This window comes from Onychostoma macrolepis, chromosome 09, assembly GCF_012432095.1.
Source record: "Onychostoma macrolepis isolate SWU-2019 chromosome 09, ASM1243209v1, whole genome shotgun sequence".
Classification (NCBI taxonomy): domain Eukaryota; kingdom Metazoa; phylum Chordata; class Actinopteri; order Cypriniformes; family Cyprinidae; genus Onychostoma; species Onychostoma macrolepis.
Window position 1 is genome coordinate 7203393 of NC_081163.1, and position 27772 is coordinate 7231164.

Here is a 27772-nt window from a genome sequence, read left to right on the forward strand (position 1 = left end):
GACTTATGACTTTTCATTCCTGTGGGAAGCAATGGTACTTTCTATTAAGATCAAACAGCTGTTTGAATGATGTTTGTATGTTTTCATATTCAAGAATCAACAGCTAATATTACCTCATTTTGATATAAAATAATCAAATGTTCAGTCAAAAGCCATCAAGGCTGTTTGCACAGAAAAAACTATCTGAAGTCTTCACATCTTCCTTATGTTATATTTAGTGCCACTTTGAATTGCAGAAATGATTTTATTTTATGTGCGTGAAGATTTTTTAATAAGAAGTTCCATGCTTACTTGAAATGTCAAATCAATTCTCATAATATCATCATCTAAGGAATTTCATCAAAAGGGCTGTTACCACTAGCAACACACTCTTTAGCCTCATAATGGCACGAGCGATGTAAAAGGGGCCTGAGTGATGTTTTCCTCAGCCTCCTGCAGGGAATGACTCATGCTTCCCAAGGGCTTTCAGTCAGGGCTCAGTCTTAACAGAATGCGCTGCAGACAAGCTAATTATCAGCATGTTAGCCTGCGCGTGCTAATTAATCCTACGTCTTGCTGTCTCAAACTTACAGCTTTGTGCTCCACTGCCCCACTAGAACAGTTCTGCCATTTATTTGCACATGAAGCGCAACACTGTTTCCATTCAGGACACTTAGTGAAATCACATGGATGGGCCATATGGCTCTGGAGAGCGCAGGAAGACCATTGAGATTTAGTACACTGATAGATCTCTCATACCTAAAGACCCATGTATATCAAGAACTACGACACTAACTACAGTATATTAGTGTCTGGCCCAACGAATGATAAATTTCTGTTGATTAAAGAACAATTTTTTTAGCCTGCCAGTCATTTTGATCATGACATTCTGTTAATGTTATCACATTGGATTAAATTTACTGATTTTGCTCACACAGGGCACACTGTAAAAAAAAAAAAAAAGTTTCAGCAGATTTTTGAGTTTTCTCAACTTGTCGTTTTAAGTTTATACAACAAAAAATTTGAGAATCTCCCACAAAAATAAGTTGAGCAAACTCAAAAATCTGCTGAAGCTGGTGAAATTTGTTTTTTTAAGTTCGCTCAACTTTTCTTTTTTTTTTTTTTACAGTGCATAACAAAGTTTTTATAATTTTTGTATGTTTTGTGGATTTTTTCCACACCTTGTTACACTTGTGACCAGCTTACAAATCATTGCTTAGAAATTGCCTTTGATATTATACTGGATTGAAACTTTTTATTAACATGTTTTCTTTCAATTAGCACTGGTTTCATGTTTCTTTTTAAAACTGATTGGTCACAGGCCTAATTGATCTGAGCTTATGTATCTCAGTTTTTATTATCCAAAAATAATGCTTTTTTCATTCAAAAACTGAGGTGCATACACTCACAGGAATGAGGCCTATGATCTATCATCTCCAAAAAGAAATACAAAACCTGTGCTAACTGTAATAAAACAAGTTGACAAAAGGATTGAATCCAAGATTTGGTGACAATATAGCATAAAGTGTGATTTACATGCAATTTTAAAAGGCCAGTAATTTTTGACTGGGAACACCAAATTAAGGCTACGTTTACATGACAACGATGTAGTCAAAAACAGAAAAGTTTTTCCCTTGCGTTTTTAAAAAGTTTTACGTATATACAACGTTTTCCAAATGATTCGCGTTTACACAAATCAGCGAAAACGGCCAAAAACGCTGTATTACGTGTGCCAGGCCAGTAGTTGGCGCTGTCACCTTGTTAGTAAACAGTACCTGTAGGGAAGTGACAATTATATGATTATGATTATATGTTGGTTGTAATATGTAAATCCACACTTTGCTGAAGAAGTGTTGGCAAACTCTTGAGCAGCAACAACAGTACCATGTTCTCCGCCATTGTTGTGTATGTTTGTTCGTGCTTGCCTTTAAAATCGACACGTACTGCGCATGTCTACATACCTAACACGTACTACGCACGCACATGACATCACTGTTTTCAAAGATTCCCGTTTTGGGTGTCAAAACTATGCGTTTTCAGTCCCCAAAACGCCATTGTCGTGTAAATGAGCAGGCAAAATGCATAAAAAGTCTCCCGTTTCTGGCTGAAAACATTGTTGTGTAAGTAGAGGATTTTCAGCACAGCACAAGGGTTAAATGCTTGAGCTCTTTAACACAGTATGGGTTTTGATCAGCTGTCGATGTTTTTATACATTTCATCAGCTGAAAGGGATTCCAACAATATTGTTTCTCTGTGTCGTTATTGTTATAGCTGTGGTCTGGACTTCCCTTTTCCCATAGAATTAGAATAATTTTTAAAACCTGAACCTTAAAAAATATTTTCTTGCAGGTTTTACATATCTGTAGCCACAGGAAATCTGAAGCTTGGAAGCCACCAGTGGAAGTAGTCACACTTCAGCAGTTTTGTGTGGGAGGTCGCAAGCTTCTGTGATTATGACACATATGAAGTAGTGCAGTGAGAAATCTCCCATAGAAAAGAAAAAAATGTCTTTAATGTTTCTCCTAGATAGCATACAGACAAAATGGAATTTGTTGCTTTTTCTCTTGAGAAAAGGCCTTAGAAATCTGACTGAAATCTCACAGAAAAATCCTGTGTAGAGTGTCAGAAGATATCTCAGTAATGTCTGAGATTTCACATCTCAGTAAAACTGTGCTCAGATTTACAAAGATGTCGTCTGCATTCAGAAGTCAGAGATCTCAGTGTGAACTCAAACAATTCTCATTAAATTCTTTCCAAACCAAACTATCTGAGATGTAATATCCATATTATTTTTCTGTTTTCAAACTGTGCTCTATTCAATTTGATGTGCTCACGGATGCCTTGTGCAAAATTCAGAGATAACCTCAATAACCTCATTTAAACAATCAAATTCTTTCAAAAACAAATGATCTGAGATATAATATCTATGAATTTACCATTTTAAAACTGTGATCATATTTGCAAAGATGCCTTGTGCCATCAAATGTCAGAGATCTCAATATGACCGCAAATATTTCTCACCAAATTCTTTCAAAACCAAAATATCTGAGATATTAGATGCATAGTAATTTCCTAGCTCTATACTCTTACTCAATGTCAACAATTGAGTCGTTTGTGTTTTTTTATAAAAAAAAAAAAAATAGCTTGTTACTGGGGCAGTAAAAGTACTGTATATTTGTATAAGGTGCAATAAAACCTTTTATGGGCAAATAAGGTACAAAGTTGTCACTTTAAGGGTACTGTCACAGTGACAAGCTGTTGTACCCCTAAAGATACATATTTTGCACATTTTGTGCAAGAAATGTTAGGAGAAAAAGAAGATAACATGTCATTGCAACATAACTGAGAGCTCATGTACTACGTCTGTCCCTGAAATTGAGATTCCTGACACGTTGAAGGTGTTTTAAGATGCAGTGGTAACACTTTCGATAAAGAGTGCATTTGTATTGTGGAACAAATGTTGTTAATCATGAGGTGATGAAGGCACTTTAGGACAGGAATGCAGAGAAAGCAGCAGCAGTTTGTTGCCATAGAGACCAAAAGCGCAACTTGTGGTGCAAGGCGTTTGTTCAGCGTTCCACCTGCAGTTAATCTAGATACAAAAGGTTGACAGCATTTTATAAGACTTACAAAACATAAACACTTTTCAAGTGAGAAATATAGATTTGAAGAGGTAAGGAATGCAGGTTTAGAGTATGCATAAAACTAGAGAAATAATATGAAGTAAATGATGTATGGGGTAATAGAAATAAACCTTTTTCCATCATTTGATGAATTACTGCTACAACATGGTGAATACACTGCGAAAATCTTATACTTAATGAGTGTTTTGGTCAAATTTTCCATATAAAACACCTAAAAATCTTGAAACAAGATCACGTTTACTTAAAGCAACACTGCAAAAGATAAAAAAGTTATTTTAAATTGTAATAAAATTCTACAAAATTTCAGTTTTTACAGTATTTTTGATCAAATAAATGCAGATTTGGTAATCATTAGAGACTTCTTTCTAAAACATAAAAAAATCTTAGATTTTCTAAGCTTTTGACTAGTTATGTAGGCTATATTGAATAATCATCCCACATTTACCACTTTTTATAGATAAAAACAGTGTGGTGCTATTTGAGTTTTTTGAGTAACACACAATAATTAACCTAATTTAAATAAAAAAGCACTGAAAAGAAGGACAGTGATGAAATTTATACTCAAGATGTTGTGTTGATCATTTATGTGCCTGGATAGACTTGATTGCAGATGGTTAGCAAATAAGACGCAGGCTTTGCACTGAAATACCACACGCAAAAGTGGTAGCTGTGACTCTGCTCAATAGTAGCCAGGTTTCCATTACAGATTTGTGCAAAAGTTTTGCGATATTTTATAAATGTCGATAAAAAACCTATTGCGAATATTCCTTTTTCAAATTGCCTGAAAAGCCACCTCATGTGAACATAAAAAACTTTTTTGCGATATATTAGAATTTTTGCGAAATTGACATGATTCCATTAGGCACATTTTCAATTTGCGAAATTTGAAGTGTAATGGAAACGCGGCTAGTGTCTATATTATAAGCCAAAGCATTCATCTGCTTTTGCAGCCAGTTGAGGTCAGTGTTGTGGCTTTGTGACCTGACATCATCTGACTTCGCAACATAAATTTGAGAATCAGGTGCTGCTTTATCATATCATAGTCTTGGCATCAGACAGTCTATCCATTGACCATCTGATACATAATGCAATTACACTAAAATCCACCCATAAAAACAAGCCAAATTGGTCTTTTTCTTTTGGCCAGGAATGGGACTAGTTTTATCATTACTGTAATGCAGGATGGTGGTGACCTTTGAGCTTTAATAAAGAAAACATACATTAAACTCAATATTAGTGTCATGTGGCTTCTCTGGTGTGGTACCCAGACAGAGCAAACTGTGCGTTTGTGCTCTTAACATCGCCTCTAAAGAAGTCCAGTAATAATCCTTTAAGTCTGTATTGTCCTTTTGAATATCTGCTGTATCCTGGATTGTGAAGTCTGTTGCTATAGATACTGTAGCTGGAGGCTTTCATTGGGTGTTAGACTTATCCTCCACCTTTGATCTCTTCATTGGCTACTTTCTCCTGTATTATACCATATGGATATGTTCAGTCATGTCTGTATGACATTTTATATTTGGCCGATGTAGTGTTTTCCACATTGTGGTGATTCCATCTTCACATTTCCATTCTGGCTTTAAAAAAAGCCCATCAAGGATTGTGGTAGGATAAGTTTTGGATACCGCAATCTCAGATATTTTTGGCAGCATATGGTATTCTGTACTGTTTTAAAAACTAACTCGCAGTAAGTGTATAAGACTTGGTGTTTTCATATGTGATTTGGAAAACGGCAGATGTTTCTACAGCTGTTGTTTTTGTCCATTTCTAAAACGTTACTCAAAAATTTATTCAAAATGATATTCATACAGACAGCTATTTGAATACACTTCTTCCATGAGCCAATCATTATTTTAATGTTATTGCTTTAAATAATAAACGGCTGGTTTTAAAATCAAACATCATTTTAAATCAATTAAAAATAAAACACCAAAAGCTGAAATCATTTTTTTAAAAGCTACAAGTAAATTTATGCATCACAACATATGTGACCCTGGACCACAAAACCAGTCTTAAGTCGCTGGGGTATTTTTGTAGCAATAGCCAAAAATATACTGTATGGGTCAAAATTATCCATTTTTATTTCATGCCAAAAATCATTAGGATATTAAGTAAAGATCATGTTCCATGAAGATATTTAGTGAATTTCCTACTGTAAGTATATCAAAACTTAATTTTTGATCAGTAATATGTATAGCTAAGAACTTTATTTAGACAAATTTAAAAGTGGTTTTCTCAGTATTTTGATTTTTTTGCACCCTCAGATTCCAGACTTTCAAATAGTTGTATCTCGGCCAAATATTATCCTATCCTAACAAACCATACATCAACGGAAAGCTTATTTATTCAGCATTCAGATGATGTAGAAATCTAAATTTTGATAAATTGACACTTATGACTGGTTTTGTGGTCCAGGGTCACATATTAATGTACAGTCTAAAAATGCATATATGTGAAGTTAACATTTAACTATGTTATTAAGTTTTTAAAGATTCATTTTATAATAGCATAGTTTAGCTGATGGCAAAGGCAATTTATATGTAAAAATGAGGTAAATAAGCATGCACAATTAAATATATAGGCCAATGTATATCCAAAACTGATTTAAAAGAAAAGAAAATTCTTATATTAGCCACTATGGTACTGTGCCTCTCTAAACATGTTCATTAGAAGATTTAAAAATAATGTAGTTTGGTATAAAGCCGTGTATAACCAAGGAGATGTGCAATACCTGGAGAGCGTTATCTGTTAGCATTCCCATTCATCTCAATGCCCAATTATATGAGCTGTACAATAAACGCCATTCGTCACTGAGTCGTGGGAAAATTACATCATGACAATGTTGATTTGCTGATGGCTCCTCAAGAATGCACACAGTCCTACAGCCCTCACTAGTAACTATGCTGTGCTGTGACGTCAAAGGCTGCAGATGTGGAAAAATATCCCCAAAAAAGTCAATTTTACATTTTTAAGAGCCTCCAAAATGAATCAGGCAGTGGCAAACATCTGCTATAATTTGACAAATTAAAACTAAATAGGTTGCTTACAAAAAGATTATTTTGTGAGAATACACTGTTACTTTCAAATGGTTGTCAAGGGAGTTGCATTTTAGAAGCAGATGGTGTAGTTATAACATCTACCAACAGGGGCTAGTGGGGTAAAAATAACATGCAAGGAAGCCATTTTGTTGTCATGTGACAAGAAAACCAGGAAATGACATCACACAGGCCCTCATGACTATTTTGCAAGGTCAGTAATTTTTTATATATATTGGATATTTTAACCTATTTATGACATTGCAAGGTTGGTTGGGTTCTTGTATGACTTTTATGTCTTGATTCATTAATTCTGTAGAAATGTTTTTGTAGAAAATAATATAAACATTTTTCAAAAGTGCATGAAGAAAACATTGCATTTTCTAAGAGCTTGGCACATGCATTTGGAACTACATTTAAAAACAAAACTTTTTTTAAAATGTAAAATCTAGTCTCCTTTTCATAATCTCAGATCTCCTTATTTATCATTGAGCATTAAGCCATTATTAAAATGGCATCAGATATGCCAGAGATGATTGCCTAACCGTCTGCTGTATTCTGTCTTTCTGAGCTTCATAATAGATGAGTAAACAGTTTAGATTGTTTGTATTTTATTTGATGGGCCAGTTCAGAGTAACTCAAACTTTATGCAGACTCTGCTGTCTGTTTTTCCCCCCCATGTTAGTGTTTCTTTGAAAAATGTACATGTACAGTATGTTCCATCTGTAACTAATCACAGAGCCTGGATAATTACCTGAAAACATGGGATCTGTTTGCTTGAGAGTAATGCTGTCTTTACATGGAATGTCCTACATTTGAGTACAAATCTCTATGACGTTTTACCACTTTTAGCCCAGTGCTACATATTTTATTAGTGTATGCTGACAACACAGTACTTCTTCATTTTCATTTCATTTGTATTTGGACTAGTATAGTATTTCTCTTTGACACATCAGTGTCCTGATCTCCATATTTTTGGCTTTATTGTGTCCACTGCCTTTTTAGGACACTTCACTCTTTCTCTCCAGTGCTTATGTTTATGTAACATGTCTGGATTTTTGTTTATTTTTTTGTATTTTTTGGTTGACTGAGTAGTGTTGAATTTGTCATATGTTAACAATGCATGTTATGTCTGAATATTCATTATCTTGATGATCAGTTTTCCCAAATTAAATGTCTGCAGTGACCCCGATGCACTCTTAATGGGTTTGTAGTACTGTACTTACGTCAGTCTTTCCAGAGATTTTGCTTTATATGTTGTAAATGTATTTTTTCCCCCAGAGCTGCACGTGAGGTCTACCTTTCTGACCAAAAGAGGAAATAGACTTTTACCCAAAACTTTCAAGACCCTACAAAATCAAAACGTGACTTTTGTGGCTTTTTTATATTTGGATTTGAGAAAACATGAGAAAAAAAAAAAAACACTTATAGGCTTAACGTGATATATATAAACTATAGGCTGTTTAAAAATAAGACAAGCCCATTGAAAATGTCCCATCCCTAATTTTCTATGTCAAGAAGAAATATGTCAAGACAGATCAGAAAACTGAAAAACGTGGGATTTTAGAACAGGTTTCATACTTTTAAAATTTTTTTTATTTCCGACAAGAATAAAGATGCCATAGAAGAATCATTTCAGCTCCTCAAAGAACCTTTCAGTTAACAGGTTTTCAAAGATTTTTTTCTTTGTGCTTAACATTTCACATTTCATAACATAACATTTCAATAATCAAAAGAATCTTTTCTCTTTATAAAGAACAGTTTGTAGAATGGAAAGGTTCTTCGTGTAACCATCAATGCCAATAATGAACCATTATTTCTAAGAGTGTAATATAGATCAGTACTTGTTAGTAGCTAATAAATCTTACAATAAAAGGTGTTTTTCATAAAGTTGTGCCTTGCATATTTTGAACAGTTGACAGACTGTGAACCTGGAGTCATTTATGTGTTCTTTTTAAAGATGGTTTTAATGATCCAGCAAATGTAATTGCCAGATATGTTTCTTTTTTTCTCTTTTTGATGTGTCTCCATCTGTGTCCATTCCGTTAGTCTCTGTGATTGACATCCCCTCTCTCCTGAAGATCATTTTAGCGTTTGCAACTGTTCCTGAGTCATCACTGGGTGCTTCTCTGGCCCACTTCGGCTAAAGAGCCAAGTTCCTTTTGATTAAGGCAGGAGAGACTCCCCTGAAGAGGTTATATCTTTCTTCTTTTCTCCTCTTCTTATCATTTTATGTTCTCCCCGAGGTCCACTTATAATGTTAGCAACATTTTTGTAGCGCACAAAAACGGTCAGTATTTAGTTTTCCATGACAATTTTCCACTCTCTCCCTGACCCTTTGACTGTGTCCTAACCAGGCATGATGCAACAAGCTACAAATCAGTTTGTCTTTCCACATGCAGATAACGTTTCTCAATACCAAATTGGCATTGTTGAAGTGTAAATTTATGTTCAAATGTGACATCAGAAAGTTAAAGCTAGAAGCAGAAGGCCACAATGAGCTGTTTTAGCATCTGGAGAAGTTATTCCGAGTTTAAAAGTTACAGTATGTTTGCAAAGTATACCAAAAGACGAAGGAAAATCAGATTCCACATGACACAACCGTTTTAAACGCACACCTCTGAAACAAGGACCCGCTCTGCATCGCATAACTTTGTCCACACATCACACTAAACGCAAGCCAGATTGAGATATAATTACTGTTTCCTGACAAGGGTCCAGCCCCTTTTTTGACCAGACCCTGTCCGCCAGCGTTAATTTGCGTGCTCGACAGCTTTTCTGGAAGGGAGAGCGTCTGTACAGGACGTGACTCTGTGAGGAGGCAGGCTTTTGGGAAGCGATTTTGCATGAGGGACAAAGAGATAAGAGCCACCGTGAAGAGTTCAACGCTGGCACAGGAGCTCCGTTGGGCGCCTGGCTCTCTCGGAGCGTTGAGCGTTTGGTGTCTGCCTGAGCGTTTTCTGTGATGTGGCCTCCGTGGCCTTTTGCACTGGGCCGTCAGTGAGAGAGAAAGAGGAGAGGGAGACTGGATCGGGCAGAGCACACGGCGATGTGAGGAGCAGCTGGGGACAGTCTGAATGAAACCTCAGCTCACACACAGTCTGGACTCGTGCTCTTAAATGGATGAGTATGTGACCATCAAAAGGAAGCTTCTCCATAGACCTATCTTCAGGTAAGAGGGATTCAGCTGCGGCTCTCTGGTCACTCCAGTTAAATTTTCATCGTTTGTGACTTTGAGTGAGTTTGTCAGGGAAGTCTGTTTTGAAGTTGTAAGTTTGTTTTCTGTTGTCACAAGTCTGAAGAAGTTTGGCTTTAGCTTGTATTGTGATTAAGTAATCTTTTCTCCTGAGAAAAATACCTTCTTGAGTTCAAAAGAGATCAGTGTCAATAACTGAGTTAATGCACCAATCAAAAGTCAAATTTCTCAGTATGGATTTATCATATTTTATTATTTTTAGTTATTTGTGTGAATTTCATAATGATATACTCTTACAACAATTGTCCCGTTTCTCTTAAAGAATTGTAAGAGAAACATCTGAGACAACGTCGATACATAAACAAAACTTTGAGAGCGAGTAGTGCATCTAAAGCATGACATTGATTCCCAGGGGCAGTTCCAACCTTATCTGCTTTTTGCTCTGTTATCAGCCACAGTGCATTTCAAAGGAATGGGAGCAAAATACCCTCACTAAATGCCCCGTTTAATGTGGTTACACGGTCATTAGAGGCAGAACATTAAGCTGTGGTTCATTGCATTCTTCGTTATTTCAAGCAGGTTGCTAATCGCTTTTTTTGCATGTAAAACGGAAGCAGATGTGCAACAGGTACTTCTGCATGTGGTCTCGAACTGGATTTAAAGTTATACGTTCTTTGGGATAAAGTCACACTAGCTCTGTTTTAAAACCTAGTGATCTTCCTGTGTGCATAGTACTCAAGGTACTAACTGAAATGGGACCTCATAAGTGACTGATTTGGAACACGCTGCATAGACGTCATCAACAACATGCGTCATAAAAATAGCAGTTCTCACGCAAAGCTCAATTGATTTCTTTTGCAACATGTTGCAAAGCTAATGGTACTTATATAAGCATAAAAATACATGGCATGCGCACATATTCAGTACAATACTTTTATAGATAATTTTGTTATTAAATGTATTATAAAGATGTTTATAATTTGCATATCTCTCACTTTGTCCACCATCTTGAGGGCAATTTTCACTGAACTTATGGGATTGCCTTATACGTGCAGTAATGCCTTTAGAATTTAGCCAGAAGTTGTCTTAAAAGTTTTTGCAACGGTCTTTGTGTCAAGAAGCCTTCCTGCTGTGTCTTAACTTCCAATGTTATCTTAGAATTATTTGTATATTATTGTAGAATTTATTCTTATTTTGAATTATTTTATGCTTTTAAAAATTTAATTTTCATTAATTAAAGTTTTAGTAATTTTTGTAATAGTTCTATTTGCATCAAATTATTTTTATTTCGGTTTTAGTTTTAGCAGTTTTAGAAGCAACATTTCATTTGTTTACAATTCTGAGTTTAAGCTTTTCATCTAATATTTTATTTTATTTCAGCTTTATTTAAATGATAGAAAACAGTTTTTAATAGTTTTAGTTTTTGTTAACAATGCCTATGAATGTAACTCAGTAGGTTTTAAAACAGAACTGTTGTTGTCAGCTGTACTGAGTTTGCATTAAGTTTGTTTGAGGGATTTCTAGGCTTCTTGGGAATTCTTGACTTTTCAATTATCCTGGGATGTATTTCTGTATGTGACTCTTGTTCTGTCTTGGGGGTTTCATGTTTTGTACCCCTGATGTTCCCCTTGAGGTTCCTCTCCTTACTGACTTGCTGAATATCAGCCTGCTGGGAGGCCTGCATGGGAATATAAGATTTCTGAAACTTGCAGGCAAGGCTCTGGAAATCAGGCTTTTCCTACCATTTGTTTGCAATGAGTAACATCCCATTGGGCAGTTCTACATGACATCTGCAGTCCATCACATGGAGCGCTTTAAAGCATGGTTGTTTACTATGAGGACCAAACAGACAAACTGAATCAGCTGTGATTCAACCAACCAATCATCATCTCTTTTTTTCTTTTCCCTGCTATGTTTGCTTGTTGGTCCAGACTGGTTTATGCTTATTTAATTCTGGTAACTTAGCTAGTGAAACTGTTTGGCCTGCTTGGTACTTTTAGCAACCAAAGAAAATCTTGCTGGTTAGGTTAGTTAAAAGGTTAGTGGACCTAATCTCACTCACTCTCATGTCGTTCTGTATGACTTTCTTTCTTCTGTGGAACTCTAAAGAAGAAATTGTTGCTCTTTTCCAAGCAGTTACAATAAATTGGGATTTCGTGCTTCTAAAAGGATGCAAAAGTACCATAAAATTATCAGAAAAATAGTCCATATGTGATGTCTGATCAAAAGCACACTGGCTGAAACCATTCAGTGGTCAATCGATTGTTGCATCTCTGATGATACCTTTATGATCTTTTTTATGGTGCTTTTTCAGTCTTATCTTTGTGGATATGCAAGCTTTGGGAAGCATCTAGGGAGCTGTCCAAGAGAATAAAGACTAAATTAGTAAGGTAGATTAAACCGAACCTATCAGATTGCATGTTTTGCAGATACTATCATAATGTCAAGGGAAAACAATGGAGTGTTGCACATTTTTCAGAGCTGACATCTTGCTTTTGCAAGCTATTAGGAATTCATTACAAAGCACAGAGGACGTCAATTGAATTAACTCCTTATATTTGACATTAGTTGCCTCAGTTAGGTAGTGGAAAAATATTTATGCAGATCTTTTCTCACACCTTTAGAGCAAATATCTTACGCTGAATAGTATGAGTGTTGGACTGTATAGTCGGCATAGTGTGGCTTTTGAATACAGAAGAATATAAGGGATTTTTGGTTATGAAACCTGCATACATGAAACACATTTGTTTGTAACGCAAAACAGCTGTCTGTCTGCTTGAGAGTGAGCACATGCTATACTGTATAACCTTAGTATTAAAATGTGCAATGTGAGTAATATTTTCTGAAATGTATTACAGGTAAAGCATAACTTTGCAAAATATACAGTACCGTCCAAGATTTTGGGGTAAGTAAGTGTTATTTATTTATTAAATAAATTTAAGCTTTTATTCATCAAGGATTCTTTAAATTGATCATATGTGATATAGTAACAACAATTATGATGTTACAAATATTACTATTTTAAATAAATACTGTTTTTTTTCTATTCATCAAGGAATTTTGAAAAAAGTGGTTTCCACAAAAATATTAAGCAGCTGTGTTTAACATTGATTAAAAAATGTTTCTTGAGCAGCATATCAACATATTAGAATGATTTCTGAAGGATCATGTGACTTGCGTAATGATGCTGAAAATTCAACTTTGCATCACAGAAATAAATTACGTTAAAATATATTTACATAGAAGCCAGTTATTTTGAACTGTATTAAAATTTCCAAATATTACTGTTTTTACCCTATTTTTGATCAAATTAGTGAGCATAAGATGTCTTTCAAAAACATAAAAAAATGACCCCAAACTTTTGCACAGTAGTGCATTAATGTAAATTATTAAATATAGCAATGATAGAATGCAGCTGATTGAAAAATTCAGTTTATCTTGAAGCCGAACTATGCAGAATGTATGAGCTGAAGAGTAGATTTTTACTCTCATAAATTATGCAGAGTTGTAGCCTGAAACCACTGTAAATCAGCCTAATAGGCCTCTGTAGCTTTCTGTAGATTTTGCTTTTGAAATCGACACTGTCTTTGCCAGGGGTGATTATACATGTTGAAATTCGTTGAGTTTTTTCTAGCTTTTTCATAGATTGTATTAATTTGTCCTGTGAGACTGAGATGCATTCTGTATCACATGACTCGTCAGTTGCACCCATAATGCAATAGCATCTCACTAATGTTTGAAACATATAAGGATTTGCAGACCAGAATCAGTCCTCGATAATCTGTTTTGACAACATACGGTATGATATCTAGTGTCTGTCACTGTGGAATAAGCCAGTGGGGAAAACTTTGGCCCATAGTTCCTCGTCAAAGCCAGCAACATTTAGGACGTTAATGAAAAATATGAACACAGTCATAACCTAGCCTTATTTACCCCGTAGAGCATATTGTGTATTCCTCTTTGGGGAGATTCAGCTTTCAAACCATTGACCTCACAAACACGTCCCCTGACATCTCTGGCTTGTTTCTAAAAGAAAATTAGTCAAGGCTTTTTTTTAAGAGTATAGAGAGCAGCTCGTACTAATGCAACGTGATAAATGACCCAATTGTGAATAAATAGTTACTATTGGGTTGTGTTAGATCAATCACCGCTCACGTGTTTAAAGGGGCATGACATGACAATATATTTATAATGATTATGTTACTGCTATTTCACCCTGCTTATCATATTAATACGCTGTCTGATTAATTTACCTTTCATGTGTAAATACTCAGGAGTTTGTGCATTAATTGGTCAAATAAATCACAGGCACAGTGACTCAGTGTCAAATTCATTTACCACATTAATCCATCAGTTTATAATTTGATGACATGACATTTTATAACAATAAAGTGATGGGAATAATTTTTGTGTTTTTTTTTTTTTTCTGAAAGTTTGTATAAAATGTATACTTTCAAGGACAGTAGGACGAAACAGAGTAATGAATGGAAATAATGAATGCTAGTAGAGTAATAAATGGGAGAAATTGCTGTCCAGTAAAAAGTCGTTTAGTCTGAATCAGGTGAGAAATCTCAAACAGATCAAGCACTGTTTATAAGCAAAAACAGCCCAAAATGGTCTAAATTTACAACATGATTTTGATGTGAGAGGACAACAGGGGGTGGTGTTTTTCACTGGATGAAGCATTATTATGGACTATGGATTTACGATATTTTGGCCAGAAGCAACGGTTTGGTTTCTTACAAACACGCAGCTTTTCAAAAAGTTAATTATTGTACTGAGTCAAGTGAATTACTTGTGGATTATTATGTTTTTATCAGCTTTATTCACTCTGACGGCACCCATTCACTGCAGAGGATCCACTGGTGAGCAAGTGATGTAATGCTAAATTTCTCCAAACCTGTTCCATGAAGTCTTTTTTAATAAATTGCTGTCAGTTAAAAGAGCCAATAACCTTTTAGAACCAACAGAGAAATACATTTTTTTTTTTTTGCATGATTTGAGATAAAGAAGCAAAGTTGGATACAGTTGTTTTTAGATTTTAATGCTGATTTGAAGTATGTTATTGTAATATAATCTGTTTTGGAGATTTTTGCCTTGTCCCCATTGAAATAGACCCAAGCTGTGCTAATATGACTGGATAGTAGCTGCCAAGAATGTAACCAAGCCAGCAGCAGAGTGATTTGCAGAATTGCAGATTTGCATTAACTTTCGCAGAAGTCTTAAAAGAGACATCTTGTTAGCATGGTTGGGCTTGTGATAAATGACCAGTTCAGGGGCCACTGTTGCACCACCTACGTCCTCCTGCTCTGAATAGTAGCTTGTTTCTGAGGTTTTCCTTTATACTAAGATGCCTTCATTGGTTTTGTTTTTGAAAAGCAGTATAGATGTGTCCTTCACTATGATAGCCCTCAATGGTTCAGTGGTTGGTTGAAAGAAGAAAAATGCTTTCAGAAGGAGTTGTTGAAAGAAGTAACTATACTATATGGTTATCGCTACAGCTCACTTGCATTTGTTCTGGATCATTTGACATGATGTTATGGTGCCTTTGGAAGCCGGTCGGAAGAACTCTGCAGGCGGCGGATGTAATAGAAGCTTGTTTACAGAGTGAAAATGAAACAAGGCGGGTGAATTTCCTGAATTTCTGTTGATTAGGGGTTCTTATCATTTAAACAGCTGTAGGAGTGTTTACCTCCATGACCCTGGACTTGTTCCTAAGTTGAATAGGCAAGTGTGTAATTCACTCAGCATTGTGTAAAGTATTGACAACCAGGCCTTCCTGGACTATCAGAAGTTTGTTCCTCCTTGAAATAAAGGAATAGTTCATCCAGGAATAGTTTTTGCTGAATATTTACTGATCCTCAGGCCATCCAAGATTTAGATGAGTTTGTTTGAGAATGAGATGAGAATGAGAATGAGTTTTATTGCCAGGTATGTTTACACATACGAAGAATTTGTTATAGTGACAGAAGCTCCACAGTGCAACAGAATGACAGCGACAGGACAGGACACAGATACGGTAATAAAAAGAATAATATACAAATATACAAAATAGACAATGTACAAAATAGCAAAAACACAATGTATAATATAGACAATTATGTATGTACAGGTATGATATGTGCAAATTTTAAATGTAAATAAGTATGTGTGTTAAATAAATAATGTATAATAGTGCTGTGTGTTCCACGTTTATTGTCAGCTGTTCATGAGATGGATTGCCTGAGGGAAGAAACTGTTCCTATGCCTGGTCGTTCTGGTGCTCAGAGCTCTGTAGCGTCGACCAGATGGCAACAGTTCAAAGAGGGAGTGTGCTGGATGTGAGGGATCCAGAGTGATTTTGCTAACCCTTTTGTTCACTCTGGATAAGTACAGTTCTTGGAGAGCGGGGAGGGTTGCACCAATGATTCGCTCAGCAGTCTGGACTACCCTCCGTAGTCTTCTGAGGTCAGATTTGGTAGCTGAGCTGAACCAGACAGTTATTGAAGTGCAGAGGACTGATTCAGTGATGGCGGAGCAGAACGGTTTCAGCAGCCCCTGTGGCAGGTTGAACTTCCTCACGTCCACGATCATCTCCACAGTTTTGAGCGTGTTCAGCTCCAGGTTGTTAAGACTGCACCAGACAGCTAGCCAGCTGCTCAACCTCTTGTCTGTAAGCAGACTCGTCACCGTCCTGAATGAGGCCGATGACTGTGGTGTCATCTGCAAACTTCAGGAGCTTGACAGAGGGGTCTTTAGATGTGCAGTCGTTCGTGTACAGGGAGAAGAGCAGTGGGGAGAGGACGCAACCCTAGGGGGGCACCAGTGCTGATCGTACGGGTGCTGGATGAGAATTTACCAAGCTTTACTAGCTGCTGCCTGTCTGTCAGGAAGCTGTTGATCCACCGACAGACAGAGGTGGGGATGGATAGCTGAGTTAATTTGGGCTGGATGAGGGATGGGATAATGGTGTGAAAAGCGGAGCTGAAGTCTACAAACAGGATCCTGACATAAGTCCCTGGTCTGTTGAGATGTTGCAGGATGAAGTGCAGTCCCATGTTGACTACATCATCCACAGACCTGTTTGCTCTGTAGGCAAACTGCAGGGGGTCCAGTGATGTCCTTCACATAAGCCAAAACCAGTCTTTCAAATGATTTCATGGCCACAGACATTAGAGCCACAGGTCTGTAGTCATTAAGTCCAGTAATTTTGGCTTTCTTTGGGACGGGATGATGGTGGAGCGTTTGAAGCATGAGGAGACTTCGTACAGCTCCAGTGATCTGTTGAAGATCTGTGTGAAGATGGGGGCCAGCTGGTCAGCACAGGTTTTCAGACAGACTGGTGACACACCGTCTGAGCCTGGTGCCTTCCTTCTCTTGTTCTTTCTGAAGACCTGGCGCACATCATCTTCACTGATCTGCAGTGCAGGAGACGGGGAGAGGGGGGTTGCAGGAGGTGTGAATGGTGTTTTTTCAAACCTGCAGTAGAACTCATTCAGATCGTCTGCCAGTTGTTGATTCTCCACAGTGCTGGGGGATGGCGTCTTGTAATTGGTGATGTCTTTCAGACCTTTCCGCACTGAAGCAGGATCACTGGAAGGTTCCTTAGCTTTCCAGAATAATTCCTCTTTGCCACTCTGATCTCCTTTTACAACAATCTGTCCCCATTCCTGCGAGCATCTTCTTTGGCCTGACGGAGCTGTCTGAGTTTTGCAGTGAACCATGGTTTGTCATTGTTGTAGGTAGACCTGGTAGGATTATACATATCCTGACAGAAGAGAACGGAGATTCGCCAGATGGATGCTAGGCAACAGCGTCCAAAATCCCGCGCTGTCTGAGCTTCATGAGCGCGCCGGCTTGCTTCCCCTGTCTGCGCGTCATGAAGCGTTTGATCAGCGCAGCTGCTCCGCCAACTACAACGTTCAGCAAAACGTCCAAACAATCGAAATCCGGTAAAAGGTTTTGTGGTGTGTTCTGCCGAATGTTCAGCAGTTCATCCCTGGTAAAACTGATCGTATTTGAGAAACAAAAAACAGGAAAAACTAACAAAAACAGTACAAATACTGGCGAGCTAAGCACTGTGGCTGCCATGATTTCTTCTTTGCAACAGATTTGGAGAAATTTTGCATAACATCACTTGCTCACCAATGGACCCTCTGCAGTGAATGGGTGCCGTCAGAATGACAGTCCAAACAGCTGAAAAAAACATCAAAATAATCCGCAAGTAATACATCTTGAGAAGTGAAAAGATGCATGTTTGTGAAAAAAAACTTTCTCATTCTGACAGCACTCATTCACTGCAGAGGATCCATTGGTGAGCAAGTGACGTTATGCAAAATTTCTCAAAATCTGTTCAAATGAAGAAACACACTCACCTAAATCTTGGATGACCTGACAGCAAATACATTTTAAATGAGCTATTCCTTTAACCTCTTAACTGTCACCGTCCACCCTGTGGGACGCCTACGTTTACTTCACTATTTTACAATTAAATCCTAATCTAATCATGACAAACTATATATCGTTGGAAAGGTCTAAGACTCCTAAATATGTATTTTACCACTTTTTTTGTAAAAAAATTATGTAGGAAAAGTAATAGATTAATTTATGACAAGAGTGCACCTGAAAAATCTACATCATAACAGGAGTTCTGACCTTTATCACAGAAAGTCTTCTTTTTTGCCTTTTTCTCTATCACGCTTTAGAAATCATAAGAAATTATATTTCAGTTGAAAACTTAAAATCTCAAAATTCATCATTTGAAACCCATTTTAAAATCAGACATTGCATTACCATGGAAATGGTACATCAAAATCACATTGGAAAATGTTTTCATTCATGAATTATAAAAAAATAAGTTTGGATAGTGCACTATCATGTCTGTGTTCAAAACTGTGAGTGACAGTTAAGGGGTTAATTCACAAATCTATCTTTATCCTTTTTCTGTTTTACAATATTTTTGAGTGAATTTTGGGTAAATATTGCGTAAAATTGTCCATTAAATATTTGGACACAGAAGTCACACTTTAAAAAGTCTGAATATCATTGCATTAGATAATAGACATCAATTTATGTGCCAGCCATTTTTTAAAATAACTTAATTTTTTCATTTTAATCAACTAATATCTAATTGTGCCACCTGGTTTGATATTTTGCATGTTAGGCAATGACTTGCATTTTTAACTGCTGATGTACTATTTGGTGTATTATACCAGACACCTTTTTTTTTCTTCTAGATATTAGCATCAGTGTTGGCAACTAAAAAAAATCCCATTTTAAAGCTCATCTCATGTTAAATCTGGATTAAATGCACACTTTATACAGCTCGCTGTAAGCTCATCACCTCATCTCAGCATGAAGTTTTTAGATCTGGGCTTCCACTGGAGCTGCTCTCATTATTTTTGTTAAGTGTCAAGTGACTTATAAAAGCATTCAATTAATTAAGATTTGACTGATTACATCGCATCTCAATTTCCCATTTATTGAATAACGTGTTAGTTGCGATAAGACTTTCTGGTTTGTTATGGAAATCACCATCCTTGATATTCACAGTAATCACTGTTACTATGGTTACATATTTTATTCACAGTAATTATGAGGTACGAACAGGACAATTCAAAAGTCACATTTATTTGTCAATGTAGTTGTAAAATCCAAATATTGACTTTGTAACTTAGTTGGCAAAGCATTTTTGTTGCCGATGGCTGATCAGGCAGACTGATCTGACTGATAATCACAAAATTAAAGTGACTGTTAAAGTCCTAATAGGGCAGTCAAGGACTCCAGTGTGATTCTCTGCCTAATTATCTTGTGATTGTCTCTTTAAATTTCCTTTTCAGGAAAAGATGTTTTGATGCAAGTGACTAGATTTATTCAGGGCCAATGGCAGGCAGACTTTGGTCTCTTTTGTGATGACATTTTTAATAGGGCTCCTAATTTGATGGATGTTTCTTAAGCCTTAAGACCTTAAGCTTTGGATTATATGGATTATTATTATTATTATTGTTATTGTTATTGTTGCTGCTGTTGCATAATGAAAAATGTATAGACATTATTATTATTACTATTATTATTATTATTCAGTGTAGTAATAATAATAATTTATTTTATAAATAATTATAATTATTGTTATTAATAATAAGCATAATTTGTTATTGTTACTGTTATTATTATTATTATTATTGTTGTTGCTGTTGCATAATTAAAAATGTATTATTATTATTATTCAGTGTAGTATATTTTATACATAATTATTGTTATTAATATATTAATATTACTACTGTTATTATTATTATTAATATAATTGATATGCTGTGATAACATTCCTTGTGAGTGACTGATGTAAGGATTTTGTAAATGGATGTCATTATATTTTTGTAAAGCAAGCTAAAGATTTAAATAATGATAAATAATAAATAATATATTATATAATTACATATTTTATAATATAATGGTATAATAATTAATAATAATAATAATAATAATAAGTTGTTATAGTAGTAGTTTATTAATTGGTTATTGTCAATATTAATAATATTTATATGCTGGTGAGTAACTGTTGTATGGATTTTGTATTTGGATGTTATATTTTTGTAAAGAAAACTAAAGTTAATAATAATCATCATAATCATAATACTCCTATCATAATACTCCTAATACTATTATTATTATTATTATTATTATATGATATGGCTATTTTATTATGTGATTAAATTCATAGGACTCGTCATTTGAATCTAATTAATTGCAGTTAAATTAATATATCAGTGTTTGATGAGAATGAAGATAATTCCGAGATAGTAATATGCTATTGTGGCAGAACATGTTGTGTCCTGAATGTGTCCTATGTAAACAGCTCCTACAGGTCTAGTAGAGATGATAAATTGCCTTAATTTCAATATTTTAATTACAATTAATCACAACAAAACTGGGCATTATTTTTTAGTCCAGTTTCTTGAACATCAGACAAAGTCATTCACATCCCCCAAGGGTTGGGGGATTTACATCGCTAGCGGAGGATAAGCACAGGGAAATGTTTAACAGAGATAGTCTTAGCCAGTAAATCAATGCCCTCTGTGCTGCCAAAACACGACTAGACCGACGTTACTTGCATTTGGAGCTTCAGCCTAACTGCTCCAAATGGGAACCCAAGAGGTTAGTTTACAACCCAGTGTAAACCAACCTGTCCTGTGGGCATTAAGATGTGGCTTCAGTACTTGGAGGCCTGTGGAGAAACTGAGGCTTGTGAAGAATGGGATGTTTGTTTAATCAGAGCTCTGCTGGCTCGAGGAATTGTTCTCTGGCAGCTCAGATCACTGCAGACTGCTTATGTCAACCTGGGTTTAGCACGTCACCAGAGGGGCTGAAGTCCTCCAGTCAAATCCATACATGCACAATCTTGCAGGAATTATGACTGCTGGGCACCAGCCTCTTTGCAGGCCCCTTCTTGTAGCAATTACAAGATGTATTGTCTGAATGATAAGAAATGTTATATTGTCAACTTTGAATGTACAAATTGATTTACAAATAAAGAGAGTTTATGATTGGCTAGTTTTCTGATTGTCTAAAAAAAGTGTGAGTTGCTTCCCTAATCCAAACAAGACATTTACTTCAGTCATATTTGTCAGGCTGTAGGGACATTTTATGTGTGGTATTCCAAACTAATTACAAACTAATGGCAGCACCTTTTTTTCTCCCACCACGTATGTAATTGGATGCAGTAATTTTCTTTTCATGTAAAGAGACCTTGAGCTTTGAAAAAGTGCTATATTAGTATTTATTTATTTTTTATTTATTTATTTATTGTTTGTTTGTTTCTAATACATTATTATATAATGAAAATGTTTTCTGTTATTATTATTAGGGCTGCCTAATAGTCGACTAATCGTTAGTCGACCAGAAGAGGCTTGGTCAACCAAAATTTTATTAGTCGCAGAAAAAAATTATTAAAAAATCCACATTGGCGAAGTCATGCAGTCCGTGACAGACAGATCGTTAACGGCTGGTCTTTGTGGTAACAGTACATCGGGCAGGACATCCAAACACTCGACTATCATTCATCGACCTCAAATATGACTTATCATCTGAAATATGTAAGTATTAGCAACTTTACATGGTTGCTCAATCTAATGTTAACCTACAAAAATGTACGCTGTTCAGGTGTCTGTGCGGAGCGTGGAAGCTGAACAGCGCGCTCACTGATGGACAGATGGAGGCGCCGGTGCGCTCACCTGCTCTTACAATACTCCGTCATTTTTGCTCATACAGATAAGAGTAATACATCTTTCGAATCTTTAAAGACTCTACATTTATTTGTGTACACTCACAATAACAACAAAACGCGCTTTTGTAAAATAATGAAAGCAAACAGTATGCGCTTTCTGCTGTCTCGGTCTCTGTGAACTTGAGCGTGAAACTCTGTGTATATCCTTGCCTTAAAGACATTAAAAATATATCCATAGAGAGAGAAATGTCTACTTTGACTTGTTACAGTGTAATTATATATTTAAGTACTGAGTAATATTGATTAACTATATGTACTTACTATATGGTTAGGGTTTGTCTTAGGGTTACTTGCATGTAATTATGCATAATTTATAGTTATTATAATAGTAAGTACATGCAACATGTAACAAGGACACCTTAAAATAATACCTTAGTTTTATGTTCTTTTAATTTATTTCATAAGCCTTTTAATTGTATGCTATTACTGTAATACGCCCATATTCAAATTCACAACTCAGTCAGTATTTAGTTAACTGGTATCTCTAGTTTAATTGAAAAAAAAAAAAAGTGGACTGACGCATGATGACAGTCCACTTTCTTCCAAATATTCGCCTATGTTCACAATCTGTCTATAAATACGTTTGGTAAGCAGTGTTGGCATCCAGGGAGGACAATTTGTGACAATATTTTCCCTGTTGCCGAGGGGACTTTTTTGGAACCAAAAAGTCAACAGCGGGATATTTGTGACATCAGAGAACACTTCCATTTATTTTTCATAATAAATGGGGCGGGAAACAGCTTGCGGCCGGCTTGTGCACATTATGCATGTGATTTTTCGTACTTAAAAGGAGCTGTTTTTTCATCTCTGGACTCATCACACGCTCTTCCCCACCTCTCTAATTATTCTCAGGTCAGAGTGGTCCTATGGGTGCCATCTTGGCGGGGTGAGGAATGTAGAGCTGTCCGAAAGGCTGGCAGCACGTCCTTTCTTTTTTCCTTTCCATCGCCAAGCCCTCACTGGAACCCCAAGGGACCATCAGTGACGGCAGCGGCTCTGAGTTTAGGACTTTTGCGCGTAGAATGGCACGGCAAGCTCATGGGAAAATGTTTGAGGTTGACCTTCCTCTGTACTTGTGTGACTGGGGCACAATGGCCTGCCGACTGCCTGTGCCAGCGTCTCACTGGGCCGCTGCTAGTGACGACGATAAACATCCCCCTCGGCCTTTCTCCAGGGCTTTCTCATGCACCCTCAGAGAACGAGCTGGCTCTGAGGAGCACTTCTTGAAAAACTTCCAAGGTTTGTTTTGTTTTGCAATCCCTAATCTGACCTGGGCGGATACACTGTGAGCTATGAAAAGCCTCGGTGGGTCTAGATTTGGAAAAAGGGGACTTAGAAAAGGGGTGGGGATGGATTGGATTGGAACGGGTCCCTGAGGAACATTTCAGACGGAGCAGCATGTTACTGCATGGGCCAAAGAGTCCAGATGCAGCTAAAAGAGGACGATACAGCTCTCTTTACTGTGTTTTTGCTTCTTGGAGGCCTGCTATAGAAGTAAAACAGTCTGTTTCCAGGCGGGCCTCTTTTAGATGCTTATTTTCATTTCCATACGGGTCTGAAGACCCTCCCCAGTACACTGTGTCAGGGGCCACGGCAAAGTCTCCAAAAATACAGTCAGTCTAAGTGGCTTTGCTCTGAAACCACTCAACAGGATGGGTCTGTCAACCCGTCATACTTCATCTCTTGTGTTTTTCAGCTAGGTTTGCAGTCATATTCACACAGCTCTCTGGGATACTTGATTTTAATTGGTCAGTTGCTTTATTTTGTAAGATATTTCTGTTTAACGGCCACTAAACCAGAGAAGATGGCACATGTGCCTCGTAAGCCCGTCATATAATGGTTCTGGCGCCGTTGAATCACTTTCAGAGTTTTACGATGGTCAGTATCCGCTTACCATAAAAATGATTTAAGACTGCAGCTAAATTGTCAGTAACTTCTTTTAAACAACAGCTATTTTATTGGTAGCAGATTCCATATTGGTGTTACTATAGTATATTTTTATATTTTGATTTAGGTTTTATTTTGATATTTTTGTAGTCTTCATTTTAATTTAAGTTTAAGTTTTAGTAATTTTGTTATATGCTTTTGTCATTTTTTCATATTGCTTCAGTTTCTTTTTATTTCAGGTTTTGTTTGCCATTTTAATACTTCAACTTATTTTATTTCAGTTAGTTGCCAAGTTGCTCATTTTCATAAATTTTCATTGATTTTATTTTTTACAATTTTTATTTTATTTCAGCTTTTAATCAACAAAAACGTTTTTGTAGTTTTACAGTTTTTAATAGTTTAGTTTTAGTTAGCAATAACAATGCTGCTTCATATACTGTTGCACTCTCCGTAGTGAATATGTCATGTAAAACTTTTATTTTATTTTATTATGTGTTTATTTGTATTCTTAGCTGAAAGATTATGCATGGAGATTGTTGCACAGGCTAATTTGCATCTTAGGTCTTTAGAAAAACAAACAAAAGGACACATAATTACACTATTAGTCATACTATAGTTTCTTCTTTTCTACATTTGCTAAAATGTGTGATTTATATATAACAAATTTGAATGCTGCATCCCATAATGTAATGCACTTGTTTTGACCTTCAGTGTTTTGAATGATTAACTCTTTCTTGGCTTACTTTCTGACCAGATTGCCACAAGTTAAGACATTTTTAAACAAAATTGCATGATGCATACTGTTTCGCATATTATATTACACATATTATACATATTCACATTTCACATACACTATTGTGGCAAATAGCAGGCACTATATAAAGTATATTTTGCACAGTATTCAGTAAGTGGTGTTGTAGAATTCTAAAATGTATACTTTGAATAAACTTTGGATAAAGGTTTCTGGCAAATATAATGTGAGCAAACATCAGAGGAGGAATGAGAATACACTGGCACGAGTACATTTAATATATCATCTGAGCGAGCAGTGCATGTCGGAGGTTCTGCTCTCTTGCTGTCCTCAATGTTAAACACACTCTTACAGGCTTCATGTGAATGCTGATAAGCACAACAGCTGCTGTGAGGGGACCAGAGGGAGGGTGATGCACTCAAGGCTCTGCATCCCGTTGCATTTGTGTCATATTAAATGTCATATACAGAGGGGTTCAAAAGTTTGAGACCACAAAATAGGATTTGATGTTGTTGTTTCTTTCTTCCATTAAATCACAAGATGTTATTTGGAACTCTGCTGGAGCACATGATCATCAGGCTTTGTTCATGTCAGAATCAGTGCTGTTGTCATACAATCAAAAGAGAGACAAACTGAATACTAAGACTCTCTGAAATCAGTTTTTGCAAATGTTATTTTATAAATAATATATTTAAAATGGTGCATCAAATGAGAAAAATGCAAAATAAAAGCATTTGCATTTTTGTTCTCTTGTACTAGCAGTTAAAAGGACACACTTATTTCTTTATTATTACTATTTTCTTACTATTACTACTGTTTCTACTAAAATTTGGAAAAAAATAAAAGTCATCAAAATAATGAAGTAACACAAAAGGAAATATTGGAAGTATGTGCTGTCCAAAAGATTTCTTTTCTTTTCTTTTCTTTTCTTTTCTTTTCTTTTCTTTTCTTTTCTTTTCTTTTCTTTTCTTTTCTTTTCTTTTCTTTTCTTTTCTTTTCTTTTCTTTTCTTTTCTTTTCTTTTCTTTTCTTTTCTTTTCGTTTCTTAAGTTAGGCACATTATGTTTTGCCTGTAAAAGGAATTTCAATATTTTAGGTAAATCTTCAAATAACCAGTTTTATTTATTTATTATTTTAGTGTCATTGAGATGCTATTATAACAATTTTTTAAGTTAAAATTTTACACATTAGATATATTTTTGTTAGTTAATTTTATTTCAAGTAGCGAAAATGTTTTTATGGTTTTAGTTAACTATATAATAACCATCTAATTTTCCAATTAATATCCGAGTATAAAAAACTCTTACCACTTCCGTTGTTAGTTCTTTCGGCATCCCTCCACCTCCCCATCTCCTCCTTTATGAATATTTATTTCATTTATCCTTCTGTTTATAGGGGGCTATCGGAGCTTGAGTAGAATATTCTCTCTGAGCCCTCCATTGCAGACATCAAGCCAAATCTGTTTACCACTAATGCTAAGATTATATGGGCACACAAACTCGTGAAACAACGTTTAGACAGGATGATACCAGAGAAAAGAGAGAAGAAGATCTTTATAAGATCTTGATTGTGAACTGTAAATCCCCTCCTAACACATTGCTGTATGGTTATCATGCTTTGGAAAGTCCTCCCTTCTACAGCCTGCAGAAATTATGTGATAATTATACAGACTTTGACATTTTGGATGGGTGGGTGGTTTTGTGTGTGTAATACACAGTTACACACCCTTCTCTCCATTATACTTCATTACCCAGGTGCTCAAAGTCAGGGATCGCCACAGACACAGTTTACCATAAAACGAGGGACAGAATGAGTGTTGTTCACAATGTTTCTAAAGTCCTTATCAATCTCCTGCCCTTTTCCTCTGCCACTCTCCACAAGTCAGATGGAGTCCGTCTCCCTCATGCACTTTCACACACTCCAGGTAAAAATAGGCCCTGATAGGCAGACGTGTCACTGCAGTGCTGTTCGCCCCCGGCCTCTTAACCTGAACCAGATTCTGTCCTCTCTCATACTCCTGCTGATTGTTGTATGGCAACAGCTCTATTCACGTTACAAAAGTTTAGTGGCATTTTAATGTGCTTGTTTATCTTTTTGAATTTAGATCACCCTCAGGCCTTCCAAGATGTAATAAGTTTGTTTCTTCACTGGTTGTTTCTCCAACAGATCAGTTGTTTCTTCAACAGATTTGGAGAAATTTAGCATTGCATCACTTGTTCACCAATGGATCCTTGCAGTGAATGGGTGCCGTCAGAATGAGAGTCCAAACAGCTGATAAAAACATTACAATAATCCACAAGTAATTTCACTGGAGAAATATATATTATGGATAGAGGAACTATATTTTAGTTTGAATTTAAAAGCTTGATGAATTAGTTTTATCAGCTGTTTGGACTTCCATTCTGATGGCACCCATTCACTGCAGAGGATCCATTGGTGAGCAAATGATATGCATGCTAAATGCTAATTCTTCAAATCTATTCCGATGAAAAAGTGTTTGCTGCACTTTTTGTTTGATTGGCTCAACCAATGGCATGAAATTGGATGACCAATAGCAGATGGGGGAAGTGTTCGGGAAACAGTCCTTATTTTTGCAGCTCGGTTTAAATTGAAGTTGAAATGAAAGGTCCAAAAGGTGTAGGGTTTACTTTGAAACTATTTTCAGTCAGAAATTTCACAAATAATTACAAAGGAACAACAAAGTAACATTTAATCAAACATGAAATTTTGAAGAAGAATGAAATGGTGTTTTTTTTTTAAAAATAAATAAATAAATAAATCAAATCAAATCAAATCAAACACTAATCTGTTTTATTTACAACTTTATGGTTCAAATAGTTTTTTTTGCAGTTTGTTAGAATGAAAGGAACACTTCTGAACAATAATATTTTCCTCTGGGCTGCAAAAACTCATTGGATCTCACTGAAATCCACATGTGGTAAAGTTTCTGTCATTGTATGCTTATGTCATGAAGCATTTCGTACTTCAGCTCTCAGTTTGTGGTGATAAAATCCAGTAA

The 27772-nt window shown here is 36.0% G+C and overlaps 1 protein-coding gene across 5 annotated transcripts in view; it reads left to right on the forward strand.

Annotated features, from left to right (window-relative positions):
* The window catches only part of pde1a (phosphodiesterase 1A, calmodulin-dependent), a 104115-nt gene that overhangs the window by 54885 nt on the left and 21458 nt on the right, over window positions 1-27772 (forward strand). Inside the window, exon 1 of one of the 5 annotated variants that reach the window (XM_058786069.1) lies at window positions 9458-9830. The exons of the other annotated variants lie outside the window; for them this stretch is intronic. Coding sequence (XP_058642052.1) covers window positions 9778-9830 — 53 coding nt within the window. The 5' untranslated portion in view covers window positions 9458-9777. Of the gene's footprint in view, window positions 1-9457; window positions 9831-27772 lie in introns of those variants that run through there. 5 annotated transcript variants of the gene reach the window in all.